General features: G+C 43.6%; 1 protein-coding gene across 2 annotated transcripts in view; it reads left to right on the top strand.

Moving 5' to 3' along the window:
* LOC105010241 (adenylate cyclase type 6) overlaps positions 1 to 23,884 on the top strand; it is a 55,154-nt gene extending 31,270 nt beyond the window's left edge. For both annotated transcript variants that reach the window (XM_013136355.3, XM_013136356.3), the window contains exons 4-23: positions 3,702 to 3,851; positions 4,579 to 4,700; positions 6,004 to 6,115; positions 9,449 to 9,576; positions 9,878 to 10,036; positions 10,340 to 10,481; positions 10,769 to 10,906; positions 13,513 to 13,541; positions 14,635 to 14,782; positions 15,119 to 15,216; positions 15,355 to 15,442; positions 15,913 to 16,029; positions 16,390 to 16,548; positions 16,961 to 17,136; positions 18,362 to 18,421; positions 18,729 to 18,861; positions 18,946 to 19,209; positions 19,631 to 19,835; positions 20,431 to 20,555; positions 22,703 to 23,884. In XM_013136355.3, the coding sequence (XP_012991809.1) occupies positions 3,702 to 3,851; positions 4,579 to 4,700; positions 6,004 to 6,115; positions 9,449 to 9,576; positions 9,878 to 10,036; positions 10,340 to 10,481; positions 10,769 to 10,906; positions 13,513 to 13,541; positions 14,635 to 14,782; positions 15,119 to 15,216; positions 15,355 to 15,442; positions 15,913 to 16,029; positions 16,390 to 16,548; positions 16,961 to 17,136; positions 18,362 to 18,421; positions 18,729 to 18,861; positions 18,946 to 19,209; positions 19,631 to 19,835; positions 20,431 to 20,555; positions 22,703 to 22,840 (2,691 nt within the window). In that variant the 3' untranslated portion in view covers positions 22,841 to 23,884. The remainder of the gene's footprint in view (positions 1 to 3,701; positions 3,852 to 4,578; positions 4,701 to 6,003; positions 6,116 to 9,448; positions 9,577 to 9,877; positions 10,037 to 10,339; positions 10,482 to 10,768; positions 10,907 to 13,512; positions 13,542 to 14,634; positions 14,783 to 15,118; positions 15,217 to 15,354; positions 15,443 to 15,912; positions 16,030 to 16,389; positions 16,549 to 16,960; positions 17,137 to 18,361; positions 18,422 to 18,728; positions 18,862 to 18,945; positions 19,210 to 19,630; positions 19,836 to 20,430; positions 20,556 to 22,702) is intronic.
* Positions 23,885 to 27,717: the final 3,833 nt, after the last annotated feature.

Here is a 27,717-nt window from a genome sequence, read left to right as displayed (position 1 = left end):
TAACGAGATTGTCAATGTTATTCACTTCACCTGTCAGTGGTCATAATGTCATGGCTGATCGGTGTAAGCTAGCTATGCAATGAGGAACACCGATTGGCAAATCTGGCGAATGCAGAAACTCTTAACATTACAGCATCTAGCTTAATTTGGTAAAAGTTCCACTGAAAAATTAAGCATCTAATATAATGACCATTATTTTCTGGACATGCATGCGTGGTTGTGTGAATCTTTTAAGTATTTGTCAATTTTAAATAATTAAGTAATTATTGCCATGGTCCAATTTGCTGCATCTAGGTTTTGCGTGATTGGGATACAAGTAACGCAATGGGCCACGGTTCATAAAAAAACCGAACCTATTAACCCCTTGATCACTGTTACATACACTAAATACGCTTATCTGTTACCAAGTCCTGTAACAGACCCTAAGCTGTAACAGCCATCTGTCATGTTGTGTATGTGGAGAGCAGCACTCCCAACCTGTTATCCCTGGTGGTGTCCCAAATCACTCCCTATTCCCCATATAGTTTACTACTATTTTATTTAGGTCTCTGACTGCAGCGTGTTTAGTGTTCTGTGTCTTCAGCGTCCCTCAGTTCTCTCTGCTAGTGGGAGGTTCAGTTGCGACCACGTATCTGTCGGTTCCACTATAGATAAAGTGTTCATGAAGTCCTCATAGGTGATTTAAAAAGTCCTTCATGAGCAACGTGGCGCTACAGTAGCCAGGAAACACAGATGTGCAATATCACAAAAGACGGAATTCGTCAATCAGACGGGACATGTGCACAGCACATGGATGTGTGTGTGTGTGTGTGTGTGCGTGTGCGTGTGCGTACATAGATGGATCAACAGATATACGAACTGGTTTGGCCACATACCAGCTGCGACATACCAGCTGCGACTAAAATGCGCTGGTACTGATGTTGAAGATATCTTGTCAGGTCGGTCGATCTCTGTCGGTCCATCAGTGTTAATGAGGAGGGGACTGTACTGTTTTACACTGTCAGTCGCTGAGGACAATCTGTTCCTCTTTCAAGAGACGTGCATTCCTGCCGCTTCTGTTGGATTGGTGTATTTGAAATAGCCAAAGGCACCCCAGTTGTTCTAGACCAGGGGTATTTAACTCCTATCCACTATAACAAGTCCCTGATCAGGGGGTTGGAATTAAACAATTGCAGTGGCTCTGGCTTCGAGGTCCGGAGTAGAGTTTGAGGGCAAGATATTGACTGGTAAGAAGGCCAGCTGAGGAGAGCAGAGCACCCATTTGCTATTCAGTCCTATGCTCAGTGAAAGACCGAAATTCCATGAATGGAGCAGAACTGATCCTTTTTTGTTGGAGAGGCATGTTTGTTCTTGATATGTGGTAGCATCACAAAAATATTGCCGTCAAAAGTGAGAAATAAAAAGGCAATGGATTGCAGCTAACTACTTCAAGAAAACTGCTTTACTCTCATTCTAACAATGTAGATGTTGTACATTTATCTAAAAGCCTGCTTGTTACTTGCCATCCAAACCGTTCGCCACACTTTTAATGGTAATCCTGTAGAATCGAACACTCTCCCAGTTAATCTGACATTGTTTTAACCTTGTATTGTTAAACCTAGTTAATGGTAAAGCCGTATGCCTTCCATAGAACTGTTCTAGATTCTAGAATGTTGTTGTGAGAAGAAGCACAGTCAGTCAGCCAGCCAGTCAGCGGAACACAGCAGCCAGTCAGGCAATCTGTCTCTGCAGAGATAACGTCCTAGTTATTAAACCTCCAGCAGACAACAGCATGGCCTTCTCTCGCTTATATGTTCTGGTTCATCCTGCCTCTGAGACTTGCTCTGTCTTTCTCTTGTTATTGATGATATAATCCTCATAAGAAACAGTCTGTTCTCTGGTCATGGGTCAAGTTGTCTTCCCAGAGTGGGGTGCGTTTGTGTGAGTGTGTGTATGTGAGGCCAGAGAGAGGGGGGCTCCACAGCCTGTAACCATCATGCATGTAAACCACTGGATAATGACAAAATCACTTACAAACGCTAGCTTTTTGTGTCTATGGAGGAGAAAGGAAGAGACTGTGTGTGTCTGTGTGTGGGTGTGTGTGTCTGTGTATGTGTGTGTGTGTGTGTGTGTGTGTGTGTGCGTATCTGTGCATGTGCGTGTGTGTGTGTAGGTGTGGGTGTGTGTTTGTGTGCATATCTGTGTGTGTGTGTGTGTGTGTGTGTGTGTGTGTGTGTGTGTGTGTGTGCGTATCTGTGCATGTGCGTGCGTATCTGTGTGTGTGAGTGTGTGTGCGTATCTGTGCATGTGGACCCAAGGAATGTTCTGGAGGTCAACAGCCTCACTAGGATAACAGCAAGATAACTAAACTTCCCTCTGGCTGTAGTCCACAGATATTAATAGTGTTTTGTTCACGTTGCTAGCACACAGATATTAGCCTAATGATGTCGTGCTGGTCTAAACTTAACCAACTTGATTCAAGCCAGTCCGTGGATATAATCCTATAATGCTGTTGTTTGAATTCGGTGTTTTGTCGCTGCAGCGTCTACTCAGAAAACACAAGCTGTAGCAATACAGATCACTATCGCAAATTACACGCAGCACTCACTACTACAGATGAGAAGAACCTGTCTTCAAGGAATAGTGAGCTCCCTTGAGCTCCACTCTGTCCCTCGCAGTGTCTCTCTCTCTGTGTCTCTCTCTATGTGTCTCTCTCTCTGTGTCTCTCTCGCTGTGTCTCTCTCTCTGTGTCTCTCTCTGTGTCTCTCTCTCTGTCTCTCTCTCTGTGTCTCCCTCTCTGTGTCTCCCTCTCTGTCTCCCTCTCTGTGTCTCTCTCTCTGTGTCTCCCTCTCTGTGTCTCTCTCTCTGTGTCTCTCTCGCTGTGTCTCCCTCTCTGTGTCTCTCTCGCTGTGTCTCTCTCTCTGTGTCTCTCTCTCTCTGTGTCTCTCTCTTGCGCTTTCTGTCTCTCCCTCTCTCTTCCTGTCTTTCTCTGTCTTTCTTTTTCCTTCACTCTCTCTGTCTCTCTCTCTCTGCGCCTAGAGAGGAGTAGCAATTTCAGACTACTGATGAATGTTTATTGATCATACATAAACTACATATAACTGGATGTGGATTACCCAAAATATATTCCTTCAACGTTGTGAAGGGGACATTCCAGTGTTTGAGACATTCCAGTGTTTGAGACATTCCAGTAAATAGATTTTCAGAAAAATACACAGATATGCAGATCTTTACACATTTCCAATTCCCACAGCCTACGTGACATGGTAAGAATTATGACATTGGAAAAAACACTGGGCTTTTGCCGTTGATCTCCAACCAAAAGCGTGAACCGGATTTGTTTGCAGACATTTTCAGCCGTCCTGTTTTCATGCTGTAAACACCGTTGCCACGAGGTGATGGGAACCATGCTGCCATCAGGTTGACCGTGCCACTAAATTAAGAAACATTCCTGTTTCTCACTCAGCCCCCCCCCCCCCCCCCAGCTGTCTTTCCTCTCTCTTACAAATAAAACATATTTTCCTTTTGTGGTGACATAAAAAGTACTTGTTTTATATGAGCAGCAATGTCAGCATGACCATTTATCAAAGTTCCAGCCGATAGCTAACAAACGATGGCCCTCCCTCCGTCCTTCCGCCCAGCGCATGCATGGTTATATTGAAAAAATGTGTGATCCTACGTGACCCCCCCCCCCCCGCTACGCTTCTCTCCGTCCCCTCCAGCTGAGTGCCAACATCCTGGTCTTCCTGTGTACCAACATGATTGGGATCTGTACCCATTATCCTGCTGAGGTATCTCAGAGACAGGCCTTCCAGGAGACCAGAGGCTACATCCAGGCACGCCTCTACCTGCAGAGAGAGAATCAGCAGCAGGTAGGCTACACAAACTGACACACGCAGACACACACAGACACAAACTGACACACACAGACATAAACAGACACACACAGACACACACAGACACAAACAGACACAAACAGACACACACAGACACACACGTTTACTATTTAAATGGAGACACCACAGTTGACTGTCCTTATAAATGTCCTACTTTTACTAATCCTAGTTACACATTTCTAAACCCCATCCTTAATCCAAACCCTTATCTCAACCTAACCTTTATCTTAAACTCAGCAACCAAACATGTATGCCCGGACTTAACCTAGCTATAATGCCTAGACCTAAACCTAACCAGTTATGCCTAACCCTGATTCTAACTCTAACACCAATTGACACACACATTTGCCCTAGACCTAAGGCCAAAAAATGGACTTTTTCAAAACAGATGTAGTCATTTTCTTTCTGATTTAACCAGACTTTGGGGACATTTGTGTTTTTCTTCCTCTCTCTCTCTCCATCTACATTCTTATCTCACAAACTATCTTTCCATCTCTCTCTCTGCTTCTCCCCCCTCTCCATCTCTCTCCATCCCTGCCTCTGACTCTCTCTCTATCTGTCTTTTACTCTTTCTCTCTTTTTGTCTCTGTCGCTTTCTCTCTTTATCTCTCTGCCTTTTGCTCTTTCTCCCTGTCTCTATCGCTCCCCATTTTGTCTTTCTCTCTTAATTTCTCTCTTCCTCCCTGTCCTACACGTTCTCCAGGAGCGCCTGCTGCTCTCAGTGTTGCCGAGGCACGTTGCTATGGAAATGAAGGAAGATATCAACGCTAAAAAGGAAGATATGATGTTCCACAAAATCTACATCCAGAAACATGACAATGTCAGGTAACCAAAGACACACTATCTCACTCTGCTGTAACCTCAGACAGACACACTATCTCACTCTTCTGTAACCTCAGATAGGCACACTATCTCACTCTGCTGTAACCTCAGACAGACACACTATCTCACTCTGCTGTAACCTCAGACAGGCACACTATCTCACTCTTCTGTAACCTCAGATAGGCACACTATCTCACTCTTCTGTAACCTCAGATAGGCACACTATCTCACTCTTCTGTAACCTCAGATCGACACACTATCTCACTCTGCTGTAACCTCAGACAGACACACTATCTCACTCTGCTGTAACCTCAGACAGGCACACTATCTCACTCTGCTGTAACCTCAGACAGACACACTATCTCACTCTGCTGTAACCTCAGACAGACACACTATCTCACTCTTCTGTAACCTCAGACAGGCACACTATCTCACTCTGCTGTAACCTCAGACAGGCACACTATCTCACTCTGCTGTAACCTCAGACAGACACACCAACCCTTTTACTCTCTTAAACCAACAAGCTGGGGAAAAGGTCATAAACTTGCTCATTGGCTTAAATTGCCGAACACACAATTCCTATGTTCCTTTTAATGATACTTGGAAGAGAGTATCCAACGTCCCTCCTACTGGTTCTTCCAATGAACCTAGAGAGACATTTGGCAAACATGGACGGAGGAAGCAAGGACATGACAGCCTGTTACACTTTAGGTCACTGATCTGCCCGAGGCCACCATCCTGTTGACCAAGAAGACAACAAGCTAAGGTCTTCACCCTCTACGAAGACGTGTTGAATTCACACAGTGACATGTCCTGCACATTCTCCATCTAGTTCCTTCTGTCATTACACGTACACAAATTACACGTACACATCTTCTGTCATTCTGTCATTTGCTTTCATTAAATCAGATCACTGATAAAGGAGTGAACAGTGCCATCTGTTGTTGGCCAGTTGCAGTGTTGTTGTTTTTTTGTCCTCTAATTAATATCATAAGTTAGAAATAAGAGTCATGCTAAGACATCTGCACTGGAGAGAGGACGGGGGCTGAAAGCGAGCTAGATGTGACCTATATGGGCTCAGACAGAAAACAGACCAGAATAGATTCCAGGGAGGTGCTGGACCATGTTCACTACAGGCTATTGATCTCTGTGTCTGTCTCTTCCCTTTTCTCTCTCTCTCTCTCTCTCTCTCTGTCTCTCTCTCTCTGTCTCTCTCTCTCTCTCTCTCTCTTTATTTCTGCCTCTAAACTTAACCGCCTCTTCCACTTGCATTCTACATGTTTTTTTTCCTCTCTTTTTCCAACAGCATATTGTTTGCAGACATTGAAGGATTCACCAGCCTGGCGTCACAATGCACTGCACAGGAGCTGGTTATGACACTCAATGAACTTTTCGCTCGTTTCGACAAACTGGCTTCGGTGAGCAGTTGGTCTGATTTCAGTATTATAGCATACATCAATCATCTTCTTGTGCATGTGTGATGAACAGTGCTTTTCGAAGCTATTCTGATCCCCTGACTTTCTCCACATCATGTTGTGTTATAGACTTAAAGGGCTGCCACAACAATTCTATTTCAAATCAAATTCTTAATATTCTTATTAAATGATTATGTATTATGTCATACGTTTGAGCAAATTCATAACATGTAATAAGTTTTTCAGTTTTTATAACATAAATTGTGCAAAACAAATGAAAACTAGAGCTGTTACAGTACACATATTCGTAACTGTACTGTATGGGACCTTTTTACCGTTACATGCTGAAAAGAACATATCAGGCTATTCTGAACGTATCAGGCTATTCTAACGACAGCTTTTGCGCACGCTGTAATCAAAATTAGAACAATTGTTGGCGCTTTTACAACTGTGGTTTTGTGATCCAAAGCCAAGGATAAACAGTTAGTTATACAATGGTGAGTGGTGGTATTGATAAAAAAACTTTGTAGAACCACTTCATTTAAATCTCCAGCTTGGCAGCCTTTTGGCTTTCAGTAGACCACAACAGTTATAGAGAGTTGGTGACAAAACCTGAACTGTATGTTGCAACAGCTTTACGGAAAGTAAAATGTGCAGTTGCTAACACCTCAAACATGTTGGGCTGACATCACCCCAGTATTGCTAACAAGCATTTATCTATACTTAAGTCACTTTTTCTAAACACTTAACACAGCAACACACCTACATCACGCAATTTGCCAAATAGTTAATTTTCGGCTCAAATCCACATTTTGTTCATTTAATACCAACTCATCTTCAAAATGCAAAAAACGTTCTCTACATACACTAACTCTCTCAAAACACGGCAAACTGGACTCACTATTTGATCATTCTGGCAAATCACTAGCAAGTATTCCATCCATGAGGAACATATAGTCAAAATATTACAGTTGAAAGCATTACAAAAACTGCATTACTTTAAATTTTTCAGTTCTACCTGCTTACAGCAGACAATATGAAAGTAATTGTTTTTTATAATTCAGTTTCCTTTTACTGTAAACCACTGTACATTTGTAGTTGATTGTCGAATGCGTGCATTTATGGCAACATACAATCTAAAAGTTAATGAGTTGTCTTAACTTTATAAAAATTGTAAGTGACAGAATTGCTGCAATAAATGCTTTTTTAGCAACATGAAGTAGCTGTCAGTGATCAACATAAATCCAACATACATGATCTTTGCTTCCAAATATGTAAAAATAAAACAGAACTTACAGTAAAGCAGCTAGTTGTCAATGTTTCAATGATCTGTTTATTCAACATTTTATATCAGCTGTTTCTATATAGCTTTTGAACTGCTGTTGTTGCAGAAGTAGAGCTTTTATATTATTTTTAAGGTTTTGACCATTAGGTCTTGCATTTGTAAATTAGACAAGATAAATCCATAATTTGGGTTTTGGGTAAGCTTGTATGTAAAGAAAATTTAAGCATTTTAGAAACATGTTAATTTAATGCATAATTCTTTTGATGTGTGTTTAGCTGGGGGTGTGTTTATAGCTGTGGGTGTGTGTATAGCTGCAGGTGTGTGTATAGCTGCGGGTGTGTTTATAGCTGCGGGTGTGTGTATAGCTGCGGGTGTGTGTATAGTTGCAGGAGTGTGTATAGCTGCGGGTGTGTTTATAGCTGCAGGTGTGTGTATAGCTGCGGGTGTGTGTATAGCTGCGGGTGTGTGTATAGCTGCAGGTGTATGTATAGCTGCGTGTGTGTGTATAGCTGCAGGTGTGTGTATAGCTGCAGGTGTGTTTATAGCTGCAGGTGTGTTTATAGCTGCAGGTGTGTTTATAGCTGCAGGTGTGTGTATAGCTGTGGATGTGTGTATAACTGTGGATGTGTCAATAGCTGTGGGTGTGGGTGTGGATGTGTGTATAGCTGTGGGTGTGGGTGTGGATGTGTGTATAGCTGTGGGTGTGTGTGTGGATGTGTGTATAACTGTGGATGTGTCAATAGCTGTGGGTGTGTGTGTGGATGTGTGTATAGCTGTGGGTGTGTGTGTAACTGTGGATGTGTCAATAGCTGTGGGTGTGTGTGTGGATGTGTGTATAGCTGTGGGTGTGTGTGTGGATGTGTGTATAGCTGTGGATGTGTGTATAACTGTGGATGTGTCAATAGCTGTGGGTGTGTGTGTGGATGTGTGTATAGCTGTGGGTGTGTGTGTGGATGTGTGTATAACTTGCACTATATTTTATTTTAGATTGTGCTTTCATCAGGCATTATATATTCTCCCTGGTTAAGTGATGCATCCAAATGAACTAAAAACTGTTCTTAAGGAACTGTTGACAATGCATTTTTGCAGTGTACTTGTGATCTTTGATCATTCTTGAGGTGTCTCTAGAACTGGATTGGGGTCCACCTGTGGCAAATTCAATTGACTGGACATGATTTAGGCAAACATCTGTCTGTATCAGATCCCACACTTCACAGTGCGTGTCAGAGCAAATACCGGACCATGAAGTCAAAGGAACTCTGTGTAAACTTTAGAGTTAGAACTGTGTCAAGGCATAGATTCAGAGTTTATAGCTTCAGAGTTCCTCTGCGGGTATGGGAGAACCTGCCAGAGGGAAAACCATCTCTGCATCAATCAGACCCTAATAGCTAGACGGAAGCCACTCCTGACTAAAAGGCATATCATATGCCGCCTGAAGGACTCTGAGAGGGAAAAGATTCTCTAGTCTCTTGAGGCCAAAATCGAACAACGTCATGCGAGAAAACAAGGTACCGCCTATCCCCATGGGGGTGCATGGTGGTGGGAGCTTCATGCAATTGGGATGTTTCTAGAAGACAGGTCTGGTTTGAGGGAAAAGATGAACAGAGCAAAAGACAGAGAGGGCCCTGAAGAAAACCCGATCCAGAGTCCACAGTGCATGTAAACCTGGACATGAGTGTGTATGTATGTCATCTGGGTGCGTAAGCACAAGTGAGCTTGTATGTGTTTATGTGGCCCTGGGTGGTCAGCGGAGGCCAAGCACGGGAGGAACATGCAACATTGTTTAAGTGGTATCCCTGAGGCTTCAAAGGGGGAAACAGGGTGTTTTCTATTAGCTTGTGCAACATGTTTATTTATCTACTGTAGACGTTACCTCTTGCTGCAATCCCTTATACAGGGCTTGAAATTTTGCCAGAGGGTAATGCTAAAAGAGATGGTTTACAGATAGATAATGTCTCCCTCATGGCAGAACTCCTCCCAGAAAAAAAACAACAACAACATGCATTCATTACCTCCACTACGTTCTAATCCCGAGCATGTGCGTTCCACAGGAGAACCACTGTCTGAGGATAAAGATCCTCGGGGACTGCTACTACTGCGTATCTGGTCTGCCTGAGCCCCGTGCAGACCACGCCCACTGCTGTGTGGAGATGGGCGTCGACATGATAGAGGCCATCTCGTAAGGCTCTCTCACACACACATGCACACACCCACACACACACACAGACATATTTTGTTTTAATATTCTTCCCTGCTAAGGTCTTGAGATCACACATTCACCTTGGCGGGCTCTGGCTGTAGATCTAGCAATGTTTCAGTCACTAGTCAGATGCTGTAACCACTGACCCAACTGGCCTGCACAAATACAATAGTGACTGATCTACATTTGTCTTTAAATTTGTGAGAAAAATAGAATCTATGATGACAGGTGATTTTTGGTGTGTTTAACTGTGTGTGTATGTTTGTGCGTTTCCTTGCAGGCTAGTGAGAGAGGTAACAGGGGTCAATGTGAACATGCGTGTTGGTATCCATAGCGGCAGGGTTCACTGTGGGGTGTTGGGACTCAGGAAGTGGCAGTTTGACGTCTGGTCCAATGATGTCACGTTAGCCAATCACATGGAGGCAGGGGGCGCGGCAGGGTAAGCTCCTCCCACCAATGCAAAATGACAAACTCCTGTAAAGTTGTACTTTATTCACTGATAACCCTTTGGTTCCAGTCTTTAGGATCCCTTTTTACTTTTGTCTTTGGCTTAAAGACATATAACTCAAAGACAAATTACAATGAAATACAAATACAGAATTAAAATAATATAATAAATTAAACCACATGCAGGACCTCCTAAGTAAGTGTCTGTATTCATTGTATCTTGCTGGTATTCTAGACATAGCAAAATGTCCTCTGATATTAATGTATGGGATTATGTGTGTGTGTGTGTGTTCAGGCGTATCCACATCACCAAGGCCACCCTACAGTACCTGAATGGGGACTATGAGGTGGAACCTGGGTTCGGAGGGGACAGGAACACCTATCTCAAGGAGAACAACATCGAGACATTCCTGGTGCTGGGCTGCAGCCAGAAAAGGGTCTGTTGTCTGTTCAATGAGATAGGTTCATCGATTTTCATTTATAGTAGAAGATAAAGGAGAATGCTTCATTATCCATTGTCAGGTTCTCCTGATATTTTGTCATTTCATTGCCTTTAGTTATTCATTAATTCATTCGTTTTCTCTCTCATGTGTGTTCATTAACGGATGTTCAAAAAGCAGTATTATCAAACAGCATGTGTTCCTTCTTGAAACGGTAGAATGAACAGCGGTGTTTGACGACACGCGGTCGTGACTGTGTGGATGCGTGTGTTCCCTCCGTGTAGAAAGAGGAGAAGGCCGCGATGGCCAAGAGTGCCATGATGCAGCGTGCCCGTGTCAACTCCACTGATGGCCTGATGCCGCGCTGGGTGCCCGACACACGGTTCGCCAGGACCAAGGACTCCAAGGTCTTCCGACAGATGGTCAGTGACACACTCTGGGAAGGAGGGATGAAGGCTGGACACTCTGGGAAGGAGGGATGAGGGCTGGACACTCTGGGAAGCAGGGATGAGGGCTGGACACTCTGGGAAGGAGGGATGAGGGCTGGACACTCTGGGAAGGAGGGATGAGGGCTGGACACTCTGGGAAGGAGGGATGAGGGCTGGACACTCTGGGAAGCAGGGATGAGGGCTGGACACTCTGGGAAGGAGGGATGAGGGCTGGACACTCTGGGAAGCAGGGATGAGGGCTGGACACTCTGGGAAGGAGGGATGAGGGCTGGACACTCTGGGAAGGAGGGATGAGGGCTGGACACGGCGGTTAGCGTAGCTCGCCGTCACTGGTCGAGGTAACCTTTGAGTGTGACGGCGTTGACTGGTGAACCCTATTAGTTCCACCCAGTCTAGTACCGTGTCAGAGACTAGTTCCACCAGTCGTTTTTTACCAAGTTAGTGTTTTGCGCACCACAGTTTTACTGAGTCGTCATTTGCCTAATATGTTTTTCCCATTCTAACCTTAAATCCAACAGTAGCGCCATCCTGTCTGCTTTATACAGTCAACCACAGCCAAGTGACTCACTGTCTGTAGGAGCTGTCCACATTTGTAGAGGTGGTTTCCGTCTTACAAGCTATCACGTTTTTTATCATTCACAACATCTGTATGGGAACAATGAACCTGTTAAACAATGTTGTTTCTATGTTGTTATGGCTTGAAATCAGACTTGGTTGCGTTGCCTTCAACAGTTTCTTCTGTACACCAGTCGTGCATTTGAATGTAGTTGGGGGAAAAAATGTTTTCTGTGAGGATCTATTGGTCTCTGAGGGCCTGAAGCCATGCTGGGTGCCTGACACAGGTTTCTCCAGGACCAAGGACTCCAGACAGATGAACTGCTCACCCCTTCATGGGGCTGATACTCGGCCAAAAACACTGGTCCATAATAATTCCACATCAAGAACAGATGAGTGCCTAGCTTTGTTTTTCATTTTTACAGACACATTCTGGGACTGCTTGTCATCATTCGGCTCTAATTCACCAGTTAGATATTAAAGTTTGTTCAGGATTCTTGCCAGTTTCCAGTGTTGCTTTTAAAGGACTGAAATGCAAGATAGTGTCTGAGGGACAAGTCTAATATTACAGGGATTAATCAGACATGATTTAAATTCTGTGTTTTGGTCTGGGACGCCAATTCATCTTAGTTTAAGATGCAGAGATTTAATGGGCATTTGCTGATTTATTTGTTTTACATTTCTACCCCCTCCGCTGTCCGTTAGCATGACACCAAGGTACAGTAACAGCTTGATGTTTTTCTTGGTTACTGAGTAACGTGTAACGCTGGATGTGAGCCAGCAGAGTGCAGACGGATAAAGGCAAAGTAGTCATTTTTCCATATCTATGATGATTAGTCTTCACCCCCTGCCCCCCATGTGTGCGGGGCACCTGCCAGGTGTTTGGATTTTTGTTGCCGCATAACAACTGAGCCTGGAGTCCGTCAGAGGCGCAAAATTGTCTCTGTGTCACTGGGGGTTGACTGCCGGTTTTCGGAAACGGCTGCCCCGAGTGACATTGACAGCATACAATTAACAAGAGGACGTAGACAGGTGAGCGAAAGGAGACAGGTGAGGCCCACCACCAGACGCTCTGGGGCCGTGGGACAACCCAGCCAGAATGCAGAGAGAGACACCGGTGGTTCCGGGATAAATCCCTGTGTTCATCAGGCCCAGGAAGCAGTTTACAACAGATTGACAGGTCCAAGTACAACGGGAGACCAGGAATTCCACATGGGGTTTTTTGCGGGGGGCAGGGAGCTCAAGACAAGAAGGGTTTTAGACGCGGTGTGGGCCGTGCCTGCGTAGACCACAGGCAGAGGACTGAACAGGGATGGACAACACAGTGGACCAAGCTTCAAACGTGTAAAATTAAATCATATAAAAATAACAAAAACCATAGTTGAGCCGTTTCCGTCGTGTGTTGTCAGTTGTGGGCAGTTGGACCTGTTTGTCTTTATTTGGGGGTACAGTTGTGTCCCCCATTTAGACCACAGGCTGGTATAACGATTACCTCAGCTTTAATCACGCGTGTGACAGGCCTGAAGCCAATGGAAAACAGTAATCGGCTAACGATTATGCAGATCCATCAGGACCACTGCGGAGTTAGAACGCCCCACTGGGCTTAATGGAAACCTGAGCTCCCATTGGAAGTTAGTGGACGTTTACAGACAGTCAGTGGATCACTGGCAACTGGGTCTGTTATGACTTATAGCAACAAGGCCTCGGCTCTGATTAATCATCTCCATTAACCCTTCTCATGTCCTCCTACCCCCCCCTCTTCCCACATCCAATCTCCTGTCCTTCTCCTCTCTCTCTCTTCTCTGAGGGGTTGTGCCCAGGAGAAAGGAGGGTGTAATTTGAATCCTCACAGCATTAATTAAAACATCAGTCTGGCTCCCAGGGATTATCTGGGCAGATGTGTGTGTGTGTGTGTTTTGCCATGGCTTGGCTTCACTGTGGTTTATACTGGCTACATGTCTAAAACCTAATCTCCCCTGTTCCCCGTGTTCTCACTCTCGTTCTCCTTATCTCTCTTTTCCCAGGGAATTGATGAACCATCTAGACAAGACAAGTGAGTTTTGGATGAGTGGTTACTAGGTTACCGTGTGTATGTTGTGTAGCTATTCACCCAGACAGTATTACTGGGTTACTGTGTGTGTGTCACTGAGGAGTGATTGGCGCGGTGTTAATTACCATGGAGTGGGGTTTAGAAGAGGACTGTTGGTTGTAGGGTCAGATTCCAGGCCTGCACTATTACACTGTTTGGTTTTAATCACTGGCACAGAGGCCTGCAGGGGTTCAAAAAGGATTTGTTGACTGTTGATAAACACTTGATTACATCTGATCTGTTCTCTTTTATCAGTGTTTGTCTCACCATGATACTGTTTGCTGTTCTGTTTTCCTGTCTGTATTTCTTCTTGACTCTGTCTGTGGTCCTGTCTCTCTGTCTGCATTTTCTCATTACTCCTTCTGTTGTCCTGTCTCTCTGTCTGCATTTTCTCATGACTCTGTCTATTGTCCTCTCTTTCTGTCTGCATTTTCTCATGACTCTGTCTGTTGTCCTGTCTCTCTGGCTGCATTTTCTCATGACTCTGTCTGTTGTCCTGTCTCTCTGTTCAGCATTTTCTCATGACTCTGTCTGTTGTCCTGTCTCTCTGCATTTTCTCGTGACTCTGTCTGTTGTCCTGTCTCTCTGTCTGCATTTTCTCATGACTCTGTCTGTTGTCCTGTCTCTCGGTCTACATTTTCTCGTGACTTTGTCTGTTGTCCTGTCTCTCCGTCTGCATTTTCACGTGACTCTGTCTGTTGTCCTGTCTCTCTGTCTGCATTTTCTCATGACTCTGTCTGTTGTCCTGTCTCTCGGTCTACATTTTCTCGTGACTTTGACTGTTGTCCTGTCTCTCCGTCTGCATTTTCACGTGACTCTGTCTGTTGTCCTGTCTCTCAGTCTACATTTTCTCGTGACTTTGTCTGTTGTCCTGTCTCTCCGTCTGCATTTTCACGTGACTTTGACTGTTGTCCTGTCTCTCAGTCTACATTTTCTCGTGACTTTGTCTGTTGTCCTGTCTCTCCGTCTGCATTTTCACGTGACTCTGTCTGTTGTCCTGTCTCTCTGTCTGCATTTTCTCATGACTCTGTCTGTCATCCTCTCTTTCTGTCTGTAGCCGTTGCACCCAGGAGGCTCTAAACCCTGAGGATGAGGTGGATGAGTTTCTGGGCCGAGCCATTGACGCCCGCAGCATCGACCAGCTCCGCAAAGACCACGTCAAGAAGTTCCTGCTCACCTTCCAGACTAAAGAGCTGGAGAAGAAGGTGGGAGGAGTTTAAATTCACAATGATAAGATTGGTTGATGGAGCTTTATTACATATAAAGACACTCCAGGACACAATGTGTCAGACTAAAGACGCACAGAAGGTTATAAGGAGATATTGCGTCTTAGATCGATTGCGTGGCTGTCCCTGGAAACATTGCTAGCTGTCAAATCTGTGTTTTTTATGCCTTTGAACATGCTTTGAGAGGGGACAAAAAGTAGAAAAATCGAAGACTGAAGGGATTTCGGATTTGCACATTTTCAGATGAATGTGACAATGGAGTGTTGTGATGGCACGTCCCTGTTCTCAATTACTCGTCCTCATTGTTGCTTTCAGTACTCCAAGAAGGTGGATGACCGCTTTGGTGGCTACGTGGCGTGCGCTCTGTTGGTCTTCTGCTTCATCAGTTTGATTCAGATCATCATCTTTCCACAGTAAGTATTACAATCAAATGAGACTGAATTCAAAAGTCATAATGTATCGACCTATCTGGCTCAAGGGAGTTACAGGCACTATGAAGCCCTGGACCTGAGGAGCAGTTACCCAGTCACTCAACTTCTTCTGTTTCACAGCACACCTCTCATGCTGGGTATCTACATCAGCATCTTCATCATCCTTGTCAACATCCTCTTCATCTGTGCCATCTACTCCTGCATCAAGGTAAGGGAGTGTCACTATGGGAGATGTTATAATGAGGCGTCTGGGGAGGGCTCAGCGTGCGTTGTTACCGAACAGCTAGTTGAGGTGACCACGCGTGCCCTTCGGCTGAGGACTAAAGATAATTATTAACTTCAGAACATCGTCAGGGGGTACTGAGGCCACGACGGGGGGGCTTTCTACATCCCCAGCCCACATACCCCCCCCGCAGGCTATGCAAGGGGCCATCTCTTTGAGCCGCCGTTCTTATGTCACACAGTCGTCTATACATAGAAATAATACTGGAATTTGAATAATTTATTACACATTCCTTAAGAACGCTCTCCCCTTTTCTCTCTCTCTGCCACTCTGTCCGTCCTGTCTGTCTGACTGTCTCTCTCCGTCTGTCTGTCTATCCATCCGGTCTGTCTCTCACTCTCTGCTTGCTTGGCTGTCTCTCTCCCTCTGCCTGCTTGTCTGTCTGTCCACCTCAGCTCTTCCCAGCAGCCTTGCAAGTGGTGACTAAGAAGATAGTCCAGTCCCGTACCAACAGCACTCTTGTGGGAGTTCTCACCATCCTCCTTCTCTTCATCTCAGCCTTCGTTAACATGGTATTGACTCCTCCTCTCCCATGCACAAAACACAACAACCCTTGTTCTGAGGTAAAAGGACGTTTTTCGCAGGGCCGTTACAACAGGGTTAGTATGTTAGTATGGCTGCTGTAACCACAGTACTTGCTCAGAAAATGTGCGAGCGAGTTTATTGGTTCGTACTTACTGGTTGTTAGCATGCACAACTCCATGAGCTTCCTCATCAGTTCGCTATGCTGGTGATTTGGGACTTTTGTAAACAAGGCACTTTGGTTTCTTTGGACCAGTAATTAGTGTGTTTATTTTATTATCCATTTTTTATTTCATGTTTGAGCTGTACAGTTTGTTTCTGAAGGTAGCCGGGCTTGTGTCTCTCCGTAGTTCACCTGTGACAGAGAGGGCTTGGTGGACTGTGTGATGCGTGAGCGGAACCTCTCCTCCAGCCTGGTCACCCTGTGTCTGCTGAACAATCTGACGCAGTCTGCACCAGACAGACTCACCCTCTGTCCCAGTCAGAACACACCATGCCACTTCCCTGAGGTGAGACCAGCAGGGATGCTACAGTAGTGTGTGTGTGTGTGTGTGTGTGTGTGTGTGTTTGTGTCTTTCTAACTATATATTGGGACAGAAATGCCTTGAAACTCTGGTTGAATCATAAAAATTTGACTAATTGGGCCTTTTGCTGGGTTTAGGGAGAAGACTACAGTTGGGGGTAGGGTTAGAATTAGGGTTAGGTTAAGTCTTGGTATACCTTTTTGGTGGTTAAAGGTACGGTTAGCTTAAGAATTGAGTAAGGTTTAGAGTTAGGATTAGTAAAAGTAGGATTTTAAAGGAGTGGTGTGAAGTTCCTCCTCTGTTCCCCTCCAGTATTTCTGCTAGCGTTCTCAGCCCCTCCTCCGGTATTTCTGCTAATGTTCTAAGCCCCTCCTCTTCTTCTATGCTCCTCCTTCAGTATTTCTGCTACAGTGTTCTTCTGACCCTGCTGGCCTGCAGTGTGTTCCTACACATCAGTAGTATTGGGAAGCTGGCCCTCATGTTGCTCATTCAGATCACCTTCCTGCTGCTGGTCGAATGGCCCCAGGTGGTCCTGTTTGACAACGCAGACCTGCTTCTCACCGTCAACACCCTGTGAGTCACACACACACACACACCCACACTCTTTATTTTTTCTATATTTGTGGGGGACTGGAGAACGAACCCTGAACCAGAAATCTATACCCATAGCCTAACGTTAACCTCAATAAGCTTTTTTGGTGCAAACTTAACCTAGCCATAATGCCTAACCCTAACCAGTTACTGCCAAACCCTAAAAGTAACCACAATTGTAACACCATGCCTGATGTTTGGCCCAAAATGTTTTCCCTTAACCTAACCCCCAAACTTGAAATTAGATTTTTCTTAGAGGGGATCTGCCTAAAAACCTTGTGGGGACTGATATTTCAGGGTTTTACGTTCATTGCAGGGACTGATATTTCAGGGTTTTACGTTCATTGCAGGGACTGATATTTCAGGGTCTTACGTTCATTGCAGGGACTGATATTTCAGGGTTTTACGTTCATTGCAGGGACTGATATTTCAGGGTTTACGTTCATTGCAGGGACTGATATTTCAGGTTTTACGTTCATTGCAGGGACTGCTATTTCAGGGTTTTACGTTCATTGCAGGGACTGATATTTCAGGGTTTTACGTTCATTGCAGGGACTGATATTTCAGGGTTTTACGTTCATTGCAGGGACTGATATTTCAGGGTTTTACGTTCATTGCAGGGACTGATATTTCAGGGTTTTACGTTCATTGCAGGGACTGATATTTCAGGGTTTTACGTTCATTGCAGGGACTGATATTTCAGGGTTTTACGTTCATTGCAGGGACTGATATTTCAGGGTTTTACGTTCATTGCAGGGACTGATATTTCAGGGTTTTACGTTCATTGCAGGGACTGATATTTCAGGGTTTTACGTTCATTGCAGGGACTGATATTTCAGGGTTTTACGTTCATTGCAGGGACTGATATTTCAGGGTTTGCGTTCATTGCAGGGACTGATATTTCAGGGTTTTATGTTCATTGCAGGGACTGATATTTTAGGGTTTGCGTTCATTGCAGGGACTGATATTTCAGGGTTTGCGTTCATTGCAGCGACTGATATTTCAGGGTTTTATGTTCATTGCAGGGACTGTCTGTGTGGGGATCTTTTCCCATGTACACAAATCACAGTGTAGTCCACAGATCAAGCTCATGAAGACACATATACCATTCTAGTCATAGTTGGCATGTCTGACTGTGTCAGTAATGGAAAAAGGGCTTTTAAAGGTTAAATGTATTTACTCAACTTGTATTTACTTTCGTCCTTAGCTCTGTGAATGACTCTCTAGAATGGTTGACAAGTTCCAATGAAACACTTACAGAGACATGGTAAGTTAATTTGTTTGTTTGTGTGTGGGTGTGTGTGTGTGTGTGTGTGTGTTTGGATCAACACAATCAATCCTCTCCCTGTGTCTCGTCAGCTAGGAATGTGATTAACTGATTGATTGTAATTATTTGCTGATTAATTGAGCTGTAGATTATACATGTTATTATTTATTTCACCTTATTGAATCAAATATGTTGACCGAGAACAACTTCCAGTGACTGGTTAGATTTGGCTACATGTCGCTCCTTGACCTAGTGGTTTGTTGATTGTTAGATTTTTTTTTTTGGTACTGACCCCCTCCCCCTCCAGCCAGGAGAGAGTCACCAAGGTGTCCCTAAAGGTCATGACCCCTGTCATCTTGACGGTGTTTGTCTTGGCTCTGTACCTGCACGCTCAGCAAGTGGAGTCTACCGCACGCCTCGACTTCCTGTGGAAGCTGCAGGTAAGACGCGCATACACGCACATATACACACACAAACAATATATATAAACAAACTGTTTTTAAAAAGTCTGATTACCCCTCCAGGCCACTGAAGAGAAAGAGGAGATGGAGGAGCTTCAGGCGTACAATCGGCGCCTCCTCCACAACATCCTCCCTAAAGACGTGGCCGCACACTTCCTGGCACGCGAGCGCAGGAACGACGAGCTCTACTACCAGTCGTGTGAGTGCGTGGCGGTGATGTTCGCCTCCATCTCCAACTTCTCAGAGTTCTACGTGGAGCTGGAGGCCAACAACGAAGGAGTGGAGTGTCTCAGGCTGCTCAACGAGATCATCGCCGACTTCGACGAGGTTTGTTTCCATCCCCATTACACTTCCACGAGTCCGTGAGGGGATGGGAGGGGGTAGAACGGAAAGAAAAATGGGGAAGGAATGAGCCACGGTGGAGGAGTGGAAGATCCCAAGGCATAAAGGATGTGGATTGAAAAGGGATGGACAGGAGTGAAAGCCACCAGACAGCAATAGAAGCAAAACGTAAGCATAGCCATGCAGGATTATGTTAATGATTAACTTCACTTAGTCGTCAATGTGACACGTGGTCCAACCAAATTCTTGCTTTGGAAGTCCACGGGGGTTTTGGGGGGCTGCCTCATTGGGCGCATTTGGAGCTATTTGGATTAACTGTCCCTTTTTACAATCGACCTTTCACTTCTGTTATCTCATGTCCCCAAAAAATAAGACTTGTAATTTCCCAACTTGACTGCCGCCCCAGATCATCAGCGAAGACAAGTTTCGTCAGCTGGAGAAGATAAAGACCATCGGTAGCACTTACATGGCAGCCTCTGGGCTTAATGACTCAACCTACGACCGCGAGGGACGCTCACACATCCTGGCCCTGGCGGACTACGCTATGAGACTCCGGGAACAGATGAAGTACATCAACGAACACTCCTTCAATAACTTCCAGATGAAGATAGGTGAGTTGTGTTACTTCTGGGGCAACATGTTGCTTTTTCGAAGACGACACTGAGAATGAATGTGGATCGGTCCAGTTGTCGGAGAGCAGCAGTAGTCGATTGTTGGTTATGGTTTATTTTGTATTTATTTTCGTGGTATCCAAGTTGTGATCATGGCCTTGCCTCATCAATGCAACTCCCTGCGGTGTCAGGAGAGTGGAAGAACAGCATGTGTCCTCCAAAGCCCGTCCTGCCAAGCTGTTTGGCTTCTCATCACAATGTTAACTCAACCAGAAATTCAGCAGTAACCAAGCGTCTTAGAGGACACTGCTTCAACCTGCTAATGACCACCATTAGCTTGCAAGACTTAAAAACCTCCAAGGAGCTGTTAGAAGGCAAGGGCCAGCCGACCGAATTTGCCTTTAGATCTCAGCGCCACTCATGAGGCCCCATCAGTTGTCCCCTTGAATTGGGTAAAAAGTGCTGTGCTTAAACAAAAGCCTGCAGAGGTTGCATTGTTCTAGGATAGAACAGGGAAGCCTATGGAGGAGGTTCCAAAGATGGAGGTAGATGGACGCTGGGAGCCAAATTGACCGTGTGCCGTCTCCTCATTCAGGCCTCAACATGGGTCCGGTGGTGGCTGGGGTGATCGGGGCCAGGAAGCCCCAATACGATATCTGGGGGAACACGGTCAATGTGGCCAGTCGAATGGACAGCACCGGAGTCCCAGACTGCATACAGGTACGTTTTGCAATCACCTTTTTTTCCCCCCACTGCAAAGCGGGTGGCAAAGCAAGGGTAAGCAAGCTAGTTTATTAAAATAGTAAAATTCATACATTGAAGCAATTCAATGTGCTTTACAAAGAAGGAAAAAAATAAATAGAAATATATATATATATATATATATATATATATACACATATATATATACACAATAACATAAAAATAAATACTCAAATGAAAACATCAAAACAAATGAAAACATCTTAATAATAAAAAATAGAATAAAAAATATAAAAATAATAAAAACTGGATAAAAACATAGGAAGCTATAAGGCTAAACAGCGTGGTTAAGTTTAAGTGCTCAGTCATAGGCACTCGAAAAGAGAAATGTTTTTAACCTGGATTTAAAAATGGATAAGTTTGGGGCTCGTTTGGGGCACGTCTAAGATCTTCTGGTAGTTTATTCCAGTTGTGTGCAGCACAAGTGCGTAGAGGGCTTAGTAGGCAAGAGCTGTTGGACAGTTCGAATCAGACCAGAGAATACACGTATAATAGAGCAATGCACTTAACCATGACTGCTCCCGCCTCTCTGAATAAGAGTGTCTACTGATTGACAGTGACTGACGGCAGTCCACTGACAACCATTGAAATGCTTTTCTTTTTATTTCAATTAAATGGACGATGAACCGATGATGTGTCGTACCAGCTCACTTTCTGCATGCACATCACCCCAGACGTCCAGGGGTGAGGGTTCAGGTGTGGGCCTGCACGGACAGAGGGGACCATGCAGCGCTGTCTCAGGCCAGTGCCGCGGGACTCTGACAGGGGGGTGGGGGGGGGGGGGGTGGAGGGTGAATCTCAAAATGGTTCTGAGGAAAGTCAATGAATGACTGCTTTCCTGGGACTAGTGCTGCCCCCTGCTGGATGAACATGAATTATTACAAAGACGACACGCTGCTGAAATGATGTGGGTATTTGAACTAAATTCCAACCTCATTGATATAGATAAACCAATTCATACATGTCACGCAAAGCGTATTTAACTTTGATATCAGGCAGGCAATTCAAATGAACTGAATGTATTTCCCTTAAGCGGAAAAGTTTAGTCATCACATAAAATGGCTAAAAGTAGAATCAGGTGTGCCTAAACAGGTGCAAATTATTAGAAAATCATTAGAGAGTAACTTAGGAGGGTCCAGCCTTCCATAAAGATTAGAAACTTGGTCTGCCCAGATGACCAACTTGTCATCATTGATTCAACACTGAATTCCATAATCTACCAGACAGTTCTTGTGAGAATGTGAGGCCATCTGTCAAAAAGCTGAAGCTGAACTGGACATTGCAACAGGACAATGATCCAAAACACACAAAACAAAGCTACAACAGAATTACTTAAAAAGAGATGTAGGGTTGTGGAGTCAAAGCCCAGATCTTAATCCTAACAAAATGCTTGAAGTGTGCCATGCATCCAAGAAAGCCCTCCAACAAGACAGAGTTGAAGCAACACTGGGCCACAATTCTCTCAGTCGATGTAAAAGACTGATAGACAAGAAATGGCCACATGAAGGGGTATTAAAGTTAGGTGTGTTATTGTTTTTCCACACTATCAAAATGCATTTCTGTTAATTTTTGACATTTAATGGATTGTAAAATATAATCTTTCAGTGTTATTTGTTAAACTAGGTTATCTTTATCTGTCAGTAGTGCTGAGGTGAAGATTACATATTCGTATCCCCCCCCCCCCAAAAAAAATAACTTTCCAGTGGGTGTAATTCGTTTTTCACAGCTGTTCACTTCCCTCCACCATGTAATGCCTTGTTCATTAGAGAATATAATAAAACAGATTGGAATGTAACGAAAAAGAACACAACAGAATGGCATTCAACACTTAAATAGCAGCTGTGAAGTCTCTTTATTTATTTTTTCTACATCTTCTGGCATTTTATGCTTTTTTTGGACAAAAAAGGAGCAAAAGGCAGTGTGGGGTTTTGCTGAAAAAGCAGGGGGTGGGATTCAAACCCCTGCCGCAGCACTACATGTGTATCGGAGGCAAAGTCCTAGACCACTGGGCCATCGTAGGACATGTTGCTATTAGCAACACAGAGTGACACACACATGCGCACGCACGCACACACTAATGTATTCCTTGTGCTGTCTCCTCCCAGGTGACCACAGACCTGTACCACGTCCTAGTGAACAACGGTTACAGGCTGGACCACCGCGGCCTGGTCAAGGTGAAGGGGAAAGGAGAGATGAACACATACTTCCTCACCAGCGGCCCCGACGGTCCCCTGGGCAGTTAGCCAGCGGTGGCCGCGGGACTGCCCCTTGGCTGCTCACGAACAAGAAGAAAGAGGCGGGTCGGAAGACAGAAAGAGGGACGGGAAAGGGAGGGCGCGAACGGCGACAGAGCGGATGGAGAGCGTGAGAGAAAGAAGGGGAGGTGAGAGAGTGCGAAAAAGAGAGAGCAAGGGGGTACAACCGAGTGAAGTCTGAGGCGACTTGGCAACGAAACACCGGGACACGTGAACACACTACAGGCTTAAAGGAGGAAACCGCTCGACGCCTTGAAGGACATGTTGTACCGTGTGATCATGTATTCTAATGCACACTACTTCAGCGGTTGGGACTCAAGAAATCCTATTCCCTACATTGGCTGAGGGCACTGGTCAAAACTAGTGCACTAGAATAAAGGTATATGGAATAGGGTGCCATGCGGAATGCACTCAAGGAAGTAACTTTTACGTTAAAACCATTTACACAAAGCTACTTAAAATATATAAAAGAGTTATAATTATGACCGGTTGCCTTAGATGGAGATGACTGAACAAAAGGCTATTTGTTTTGTTGAGCGCTGTACTTCACATTCAGAGTCGCTATTTATTTTTCACTGAGATGAACTGAGTTTATTTGTTGTCATGACACCTTGTGACAAAAGCAACACATGAAATATGCAAGGATGAGAAAGAGAGAAAGACGAAATGACCAAAGAACCCATGTTTGATTGAGGGACTGACTGATTTCCGTTTGAAATGACTGCAAAATGAAGAAGTGAAATGACTGCGGAAGTGAACAACTGAAATGACTGCGAAATGAAATACTGCGTACCTATGTTGTCCATGCAGCTTTTTTCCTGTCACTTTTGACGAAATTGCCACGGAAACCAATGTCACTGTATTCGACAGAGGTGAACGCGTCTATTTTTTTTTCCAACTTGATATGCTTGATAATATGAAGGAGATCTGAGAAATCGGTCTTTGGTTTTCAATTGCACACACATACACACACATTCACACACATACACACATTCACACACATATACACACATTCACACACATACACACACATTCACACACATACACACACATTCACACACATACACACACATACACACACACATACACACACATACACACACATACACACACATTCACACACACACATTCACACATTCACACACACACACACACACATTCACACACATACACACACATTCACACACACACATACACACACACATTCACACACACATTCACACACACACACACACACATTCACACACACATTCACACACACATTCACACACATACACACATATTCACACACATACACACACATACACACATACACACACTTACATACACACACATTCACACACATACACACACATGCACACACACACACATTCACACACACACAGCAGCCTTGACATGGACTTCTGTGTTCCTTTCAGGGCCTCTATTGTATGTCAGACTTACTTAACCCAGATAAGGTTGTGTTTTCTCTTTTCTATGTGATCAGTTAGCCTCTGGATATGGTTTTTGGTACAAGCCAAAACAAACTTTAATGAAGGACAAACAAACAACTGCAACCATGGTACTGGGGAGGAGAGGTTGTTTTAACTACTCTGAGATGTTTTTATATTAAATAAGTGTGTGTGTGTTAGTGTGCGTGCGTGTGTGGGTGCGTGCGAAAGTAACTGTATGCTGTTCTTTACTTTTAAAGGGGCATAACTTTTCACTGTGAGGTTTTTAAAAATACTGTATAACAAATGGGATTCTGAATGACACACTATTCCCTGTGTTGCCCACTACTGTTCATCAGTCATGCATAGGCAATAGGTTGGCATTTGGGATGCAGGAGGATTTGTTGCCAAAGGTGTGTGTTGTTAATATAGCTTTCACTTTGTAGTTGTGTTCTCATTCCTAATTTCTTTTTTCACCTTAACCTCATTTTAAATCACCTTCATTTGATAACTTTTACGTTGTACTAATTTGATTCAAGTCCAAGAGCCAGTCGGGTTATTCAGGCTTTGAAGTGGTAATTTCGAGTAGTGATTTTTTTAAGGTCTGTGTCTCTATAGTATGTAACTGTGTGATAACAGTGGATCAGTTGGGAGGTGTATGTTGGATTTCTCTCGTTGTACTGAATCGCAAATGGTACGTTGAAACTTTGTTCGGTTTAAAATTATTTTGTAATCACTGAAGCTCAAAATCAATTATTGTGTAGTTTGATTGGTTTTATGTTAGGAAATATTTGTAAATATGTTGCTTACATCAAGTATTTAACCACTGTGCTGTGGACGTTCTTTACACAACTAAACGGTATTGCCCTATCAAAGACAGAATTGCCATACCTGTGAACCACTAAAGTCACTGTCCCATTTTCTGGATGAAAGGTTCACTGTTAGGATCATTGATCAGGCTTTGTTTCTGAAGGAAAATGTAGATTAAAAAACATTCTACAGAAGTCAGAGACAGTAATATGAATTCATAGATTAGGAAAATAATAAAGAAATATGCAAATGTTTTGACATCCCAGTGAGCACAATTAAATCAATAATCGCAAAGTGGTTCCTGCATTACACAATCCAGGCACTGCAAAGACACACTGCTCACAAATAAGGAGACTTGTGAGAGAAGACACAGAAGGAACTATAGATTTGAGTGGCTTGGGAGTGGAATAATGTTGCACCAGGACATTGGGCCTAACCCTAACAACTCTGTGCACTAAGCTGGTACATACTTACCACCAAAAGACTTGAAGTTATTGAATACTTACAGTACGCAACTTATTTCAGTCATTTTCCTTTTCTTTTAAATATTTCCTAACATACAATCAATGTCAAATTACAATAATTGATTTAGTTTCACCATTTGTAATTCAGCAATTTAAGAAAATTGGTCAGGAGTCAGAATACTTATTGTACGATATTGCGAGGCTTAGCGACCCTATTTTATTTAGTGGGGATGCCAGTTTTTTTAATTGTTACTTTGTTGATTGTGCCAAATTGCAGTTTGTTGTTGGCAGAAAGGGGTTTTACAGACATTTGTAGATGCAGGGTTATCACAGGACTCACACATTAACCCCACCAAGGTCTTTATCCAAACAATTCAATGGGATCTAGTTGGATTAATCTTGCGTGGTCATTTTGTATTAAACGTAACGGTAACATGTCCAGTCCAGTCAAATGTTATACATGAGCAATAACTTGTGTGCTAAGAGTGTTTATTATTGAGGAAAATACCAATGGTGGAAAACCAAGGGATTACAGAAAGTGGCATAAAAAAAAAAAAAAAAAATAATGTATGCATGGCTATCACCTTAAGAAGAAAAATCAGTTTGAGACATTGTCACCCCAAATGAGACCCAGATTTCTGGTTCTGATTCATAGACTATTATGATTGCTATTTAATTCCAACCCTGAATGTCTGGCAACCCTAACATTTATTTTGGATTGTGTTAGAAAAAATGCCAAGTGTGGTTATGTACACAAGGAAGGCCTAGCATACAACATAAAAGAAGAATACACTAAATGGATTATCTGCCTGAACACTAACCGTTAAGGTAAACACGGTTGAGTGACACCGATGTCGTGAAACTGTCCTGACCTTGAAGTAGAGGGTGACATCATTGTTAAGGGAAACACGGTTGAGTGACACCGATGTCGTGGAATTGTCCTGACATTGAGGTAGAGGGTGACATCATTGTTAAGGGAAACACGGTTGAGTGACACCGATGTCGTGAAACTGTCCTGACCTTGAAGTAGAGGGTGACATCATTGTTAAGGGAAACACGGTTGAGTGACACCGATGTCGTGAAACTGTCCTGACCTTGAAGTAGAGGGTGACATCATTGTTAAGGGAAACACGGTTGAGTGACACCGATGTCATGGAATTGTCCTGACATTGAGGTAGAGGGTGACATCAATGACAACATCCATATTATTTTAAATATGACGGTGTTATCTGGCACATGGGTGCCCTTTAACCCCCAATGGAGTACTTCATTTTTAAATGATGCTGAAATGGTTCAGGGGGAGGCGGAGCTACTGCTGTACTGTGTGGAGTTCTACCGGGGTCTAGCAGTATAATTTAGCTCTCTGTGCCTGTATGTCTGTCTGTCTGTTTCTATCTGTTGTCTGTCTGTGTGTCTGTCTATTTATATCTCCTCCCTCAACCTACATCGTGCTTAGAAACAGAATTAACATTTATGAAACTGGGATGTCCTACCTGAACTTATGACAAATAAATGTCTGGTTTTCCATTGGAAAAACCTATGCTCTTCTTTTGAACACATGCTTACTGTTGCCAATACCCCCTAAGCAACCTGTGTAGAAGGAAATTAATCTCAGAGTTGTTTTTTTCTAACTTTCCTTTTTCCATGTCTCTGACTGTATTTAAACTGAAAGGCCAACAAAATACTATTTTTTTCCTTGTTTTTTTCATTCCAAAAAGAACACTACAGCTGAAAAGAAATGAAATGGTACACTGATTTGATGTCCTCTTGATACGAAAACAATAAATGGCTGTTTTGTATTATTGATTATTATCATTCAGTTATGATTCTGTTATTATTCAGTCTTCCCCTAATTATTGTACAATCTATTTGTTTTGCTGCTAAGTTTCATTGCCATGGACATTTTATTAAAATATTAAACTAGCTACATTATTGGTAATGTTTCGTTAATAATTATGTTGACTTAATTGAGAATAGCTGGACTGGGGTATTTCTATTAAATCATTCAGTCAATCCAGCACATAGATCTAAAGAGAGGGCCTAGAAAACTTTCACCCTCCAGGTACCCTGTCCAGCCATAGTTGTGACTAACATGATTTGGCTCTTCATTCATGATTCATGATTTGGATCAGATTGTTAAATTAAGGGAAGAAAGATCAAC

This window comes from Esox lucius, chromosome 12 (assembly GCF_011004845.1).
Source record: "Esox lucius isolate fEsoLuc1 chromosome 12, fEsoLuc1.pri, whole genome shotgun sequence".
NCBI lineage: Eukaryota > Metazoa > Chordata > Actinopteri > Esociformes > Esocidae > Esox > Esox lucius.
This window is presented reverse-complemented; position numbering and strand designations above follow the sequence as displayed.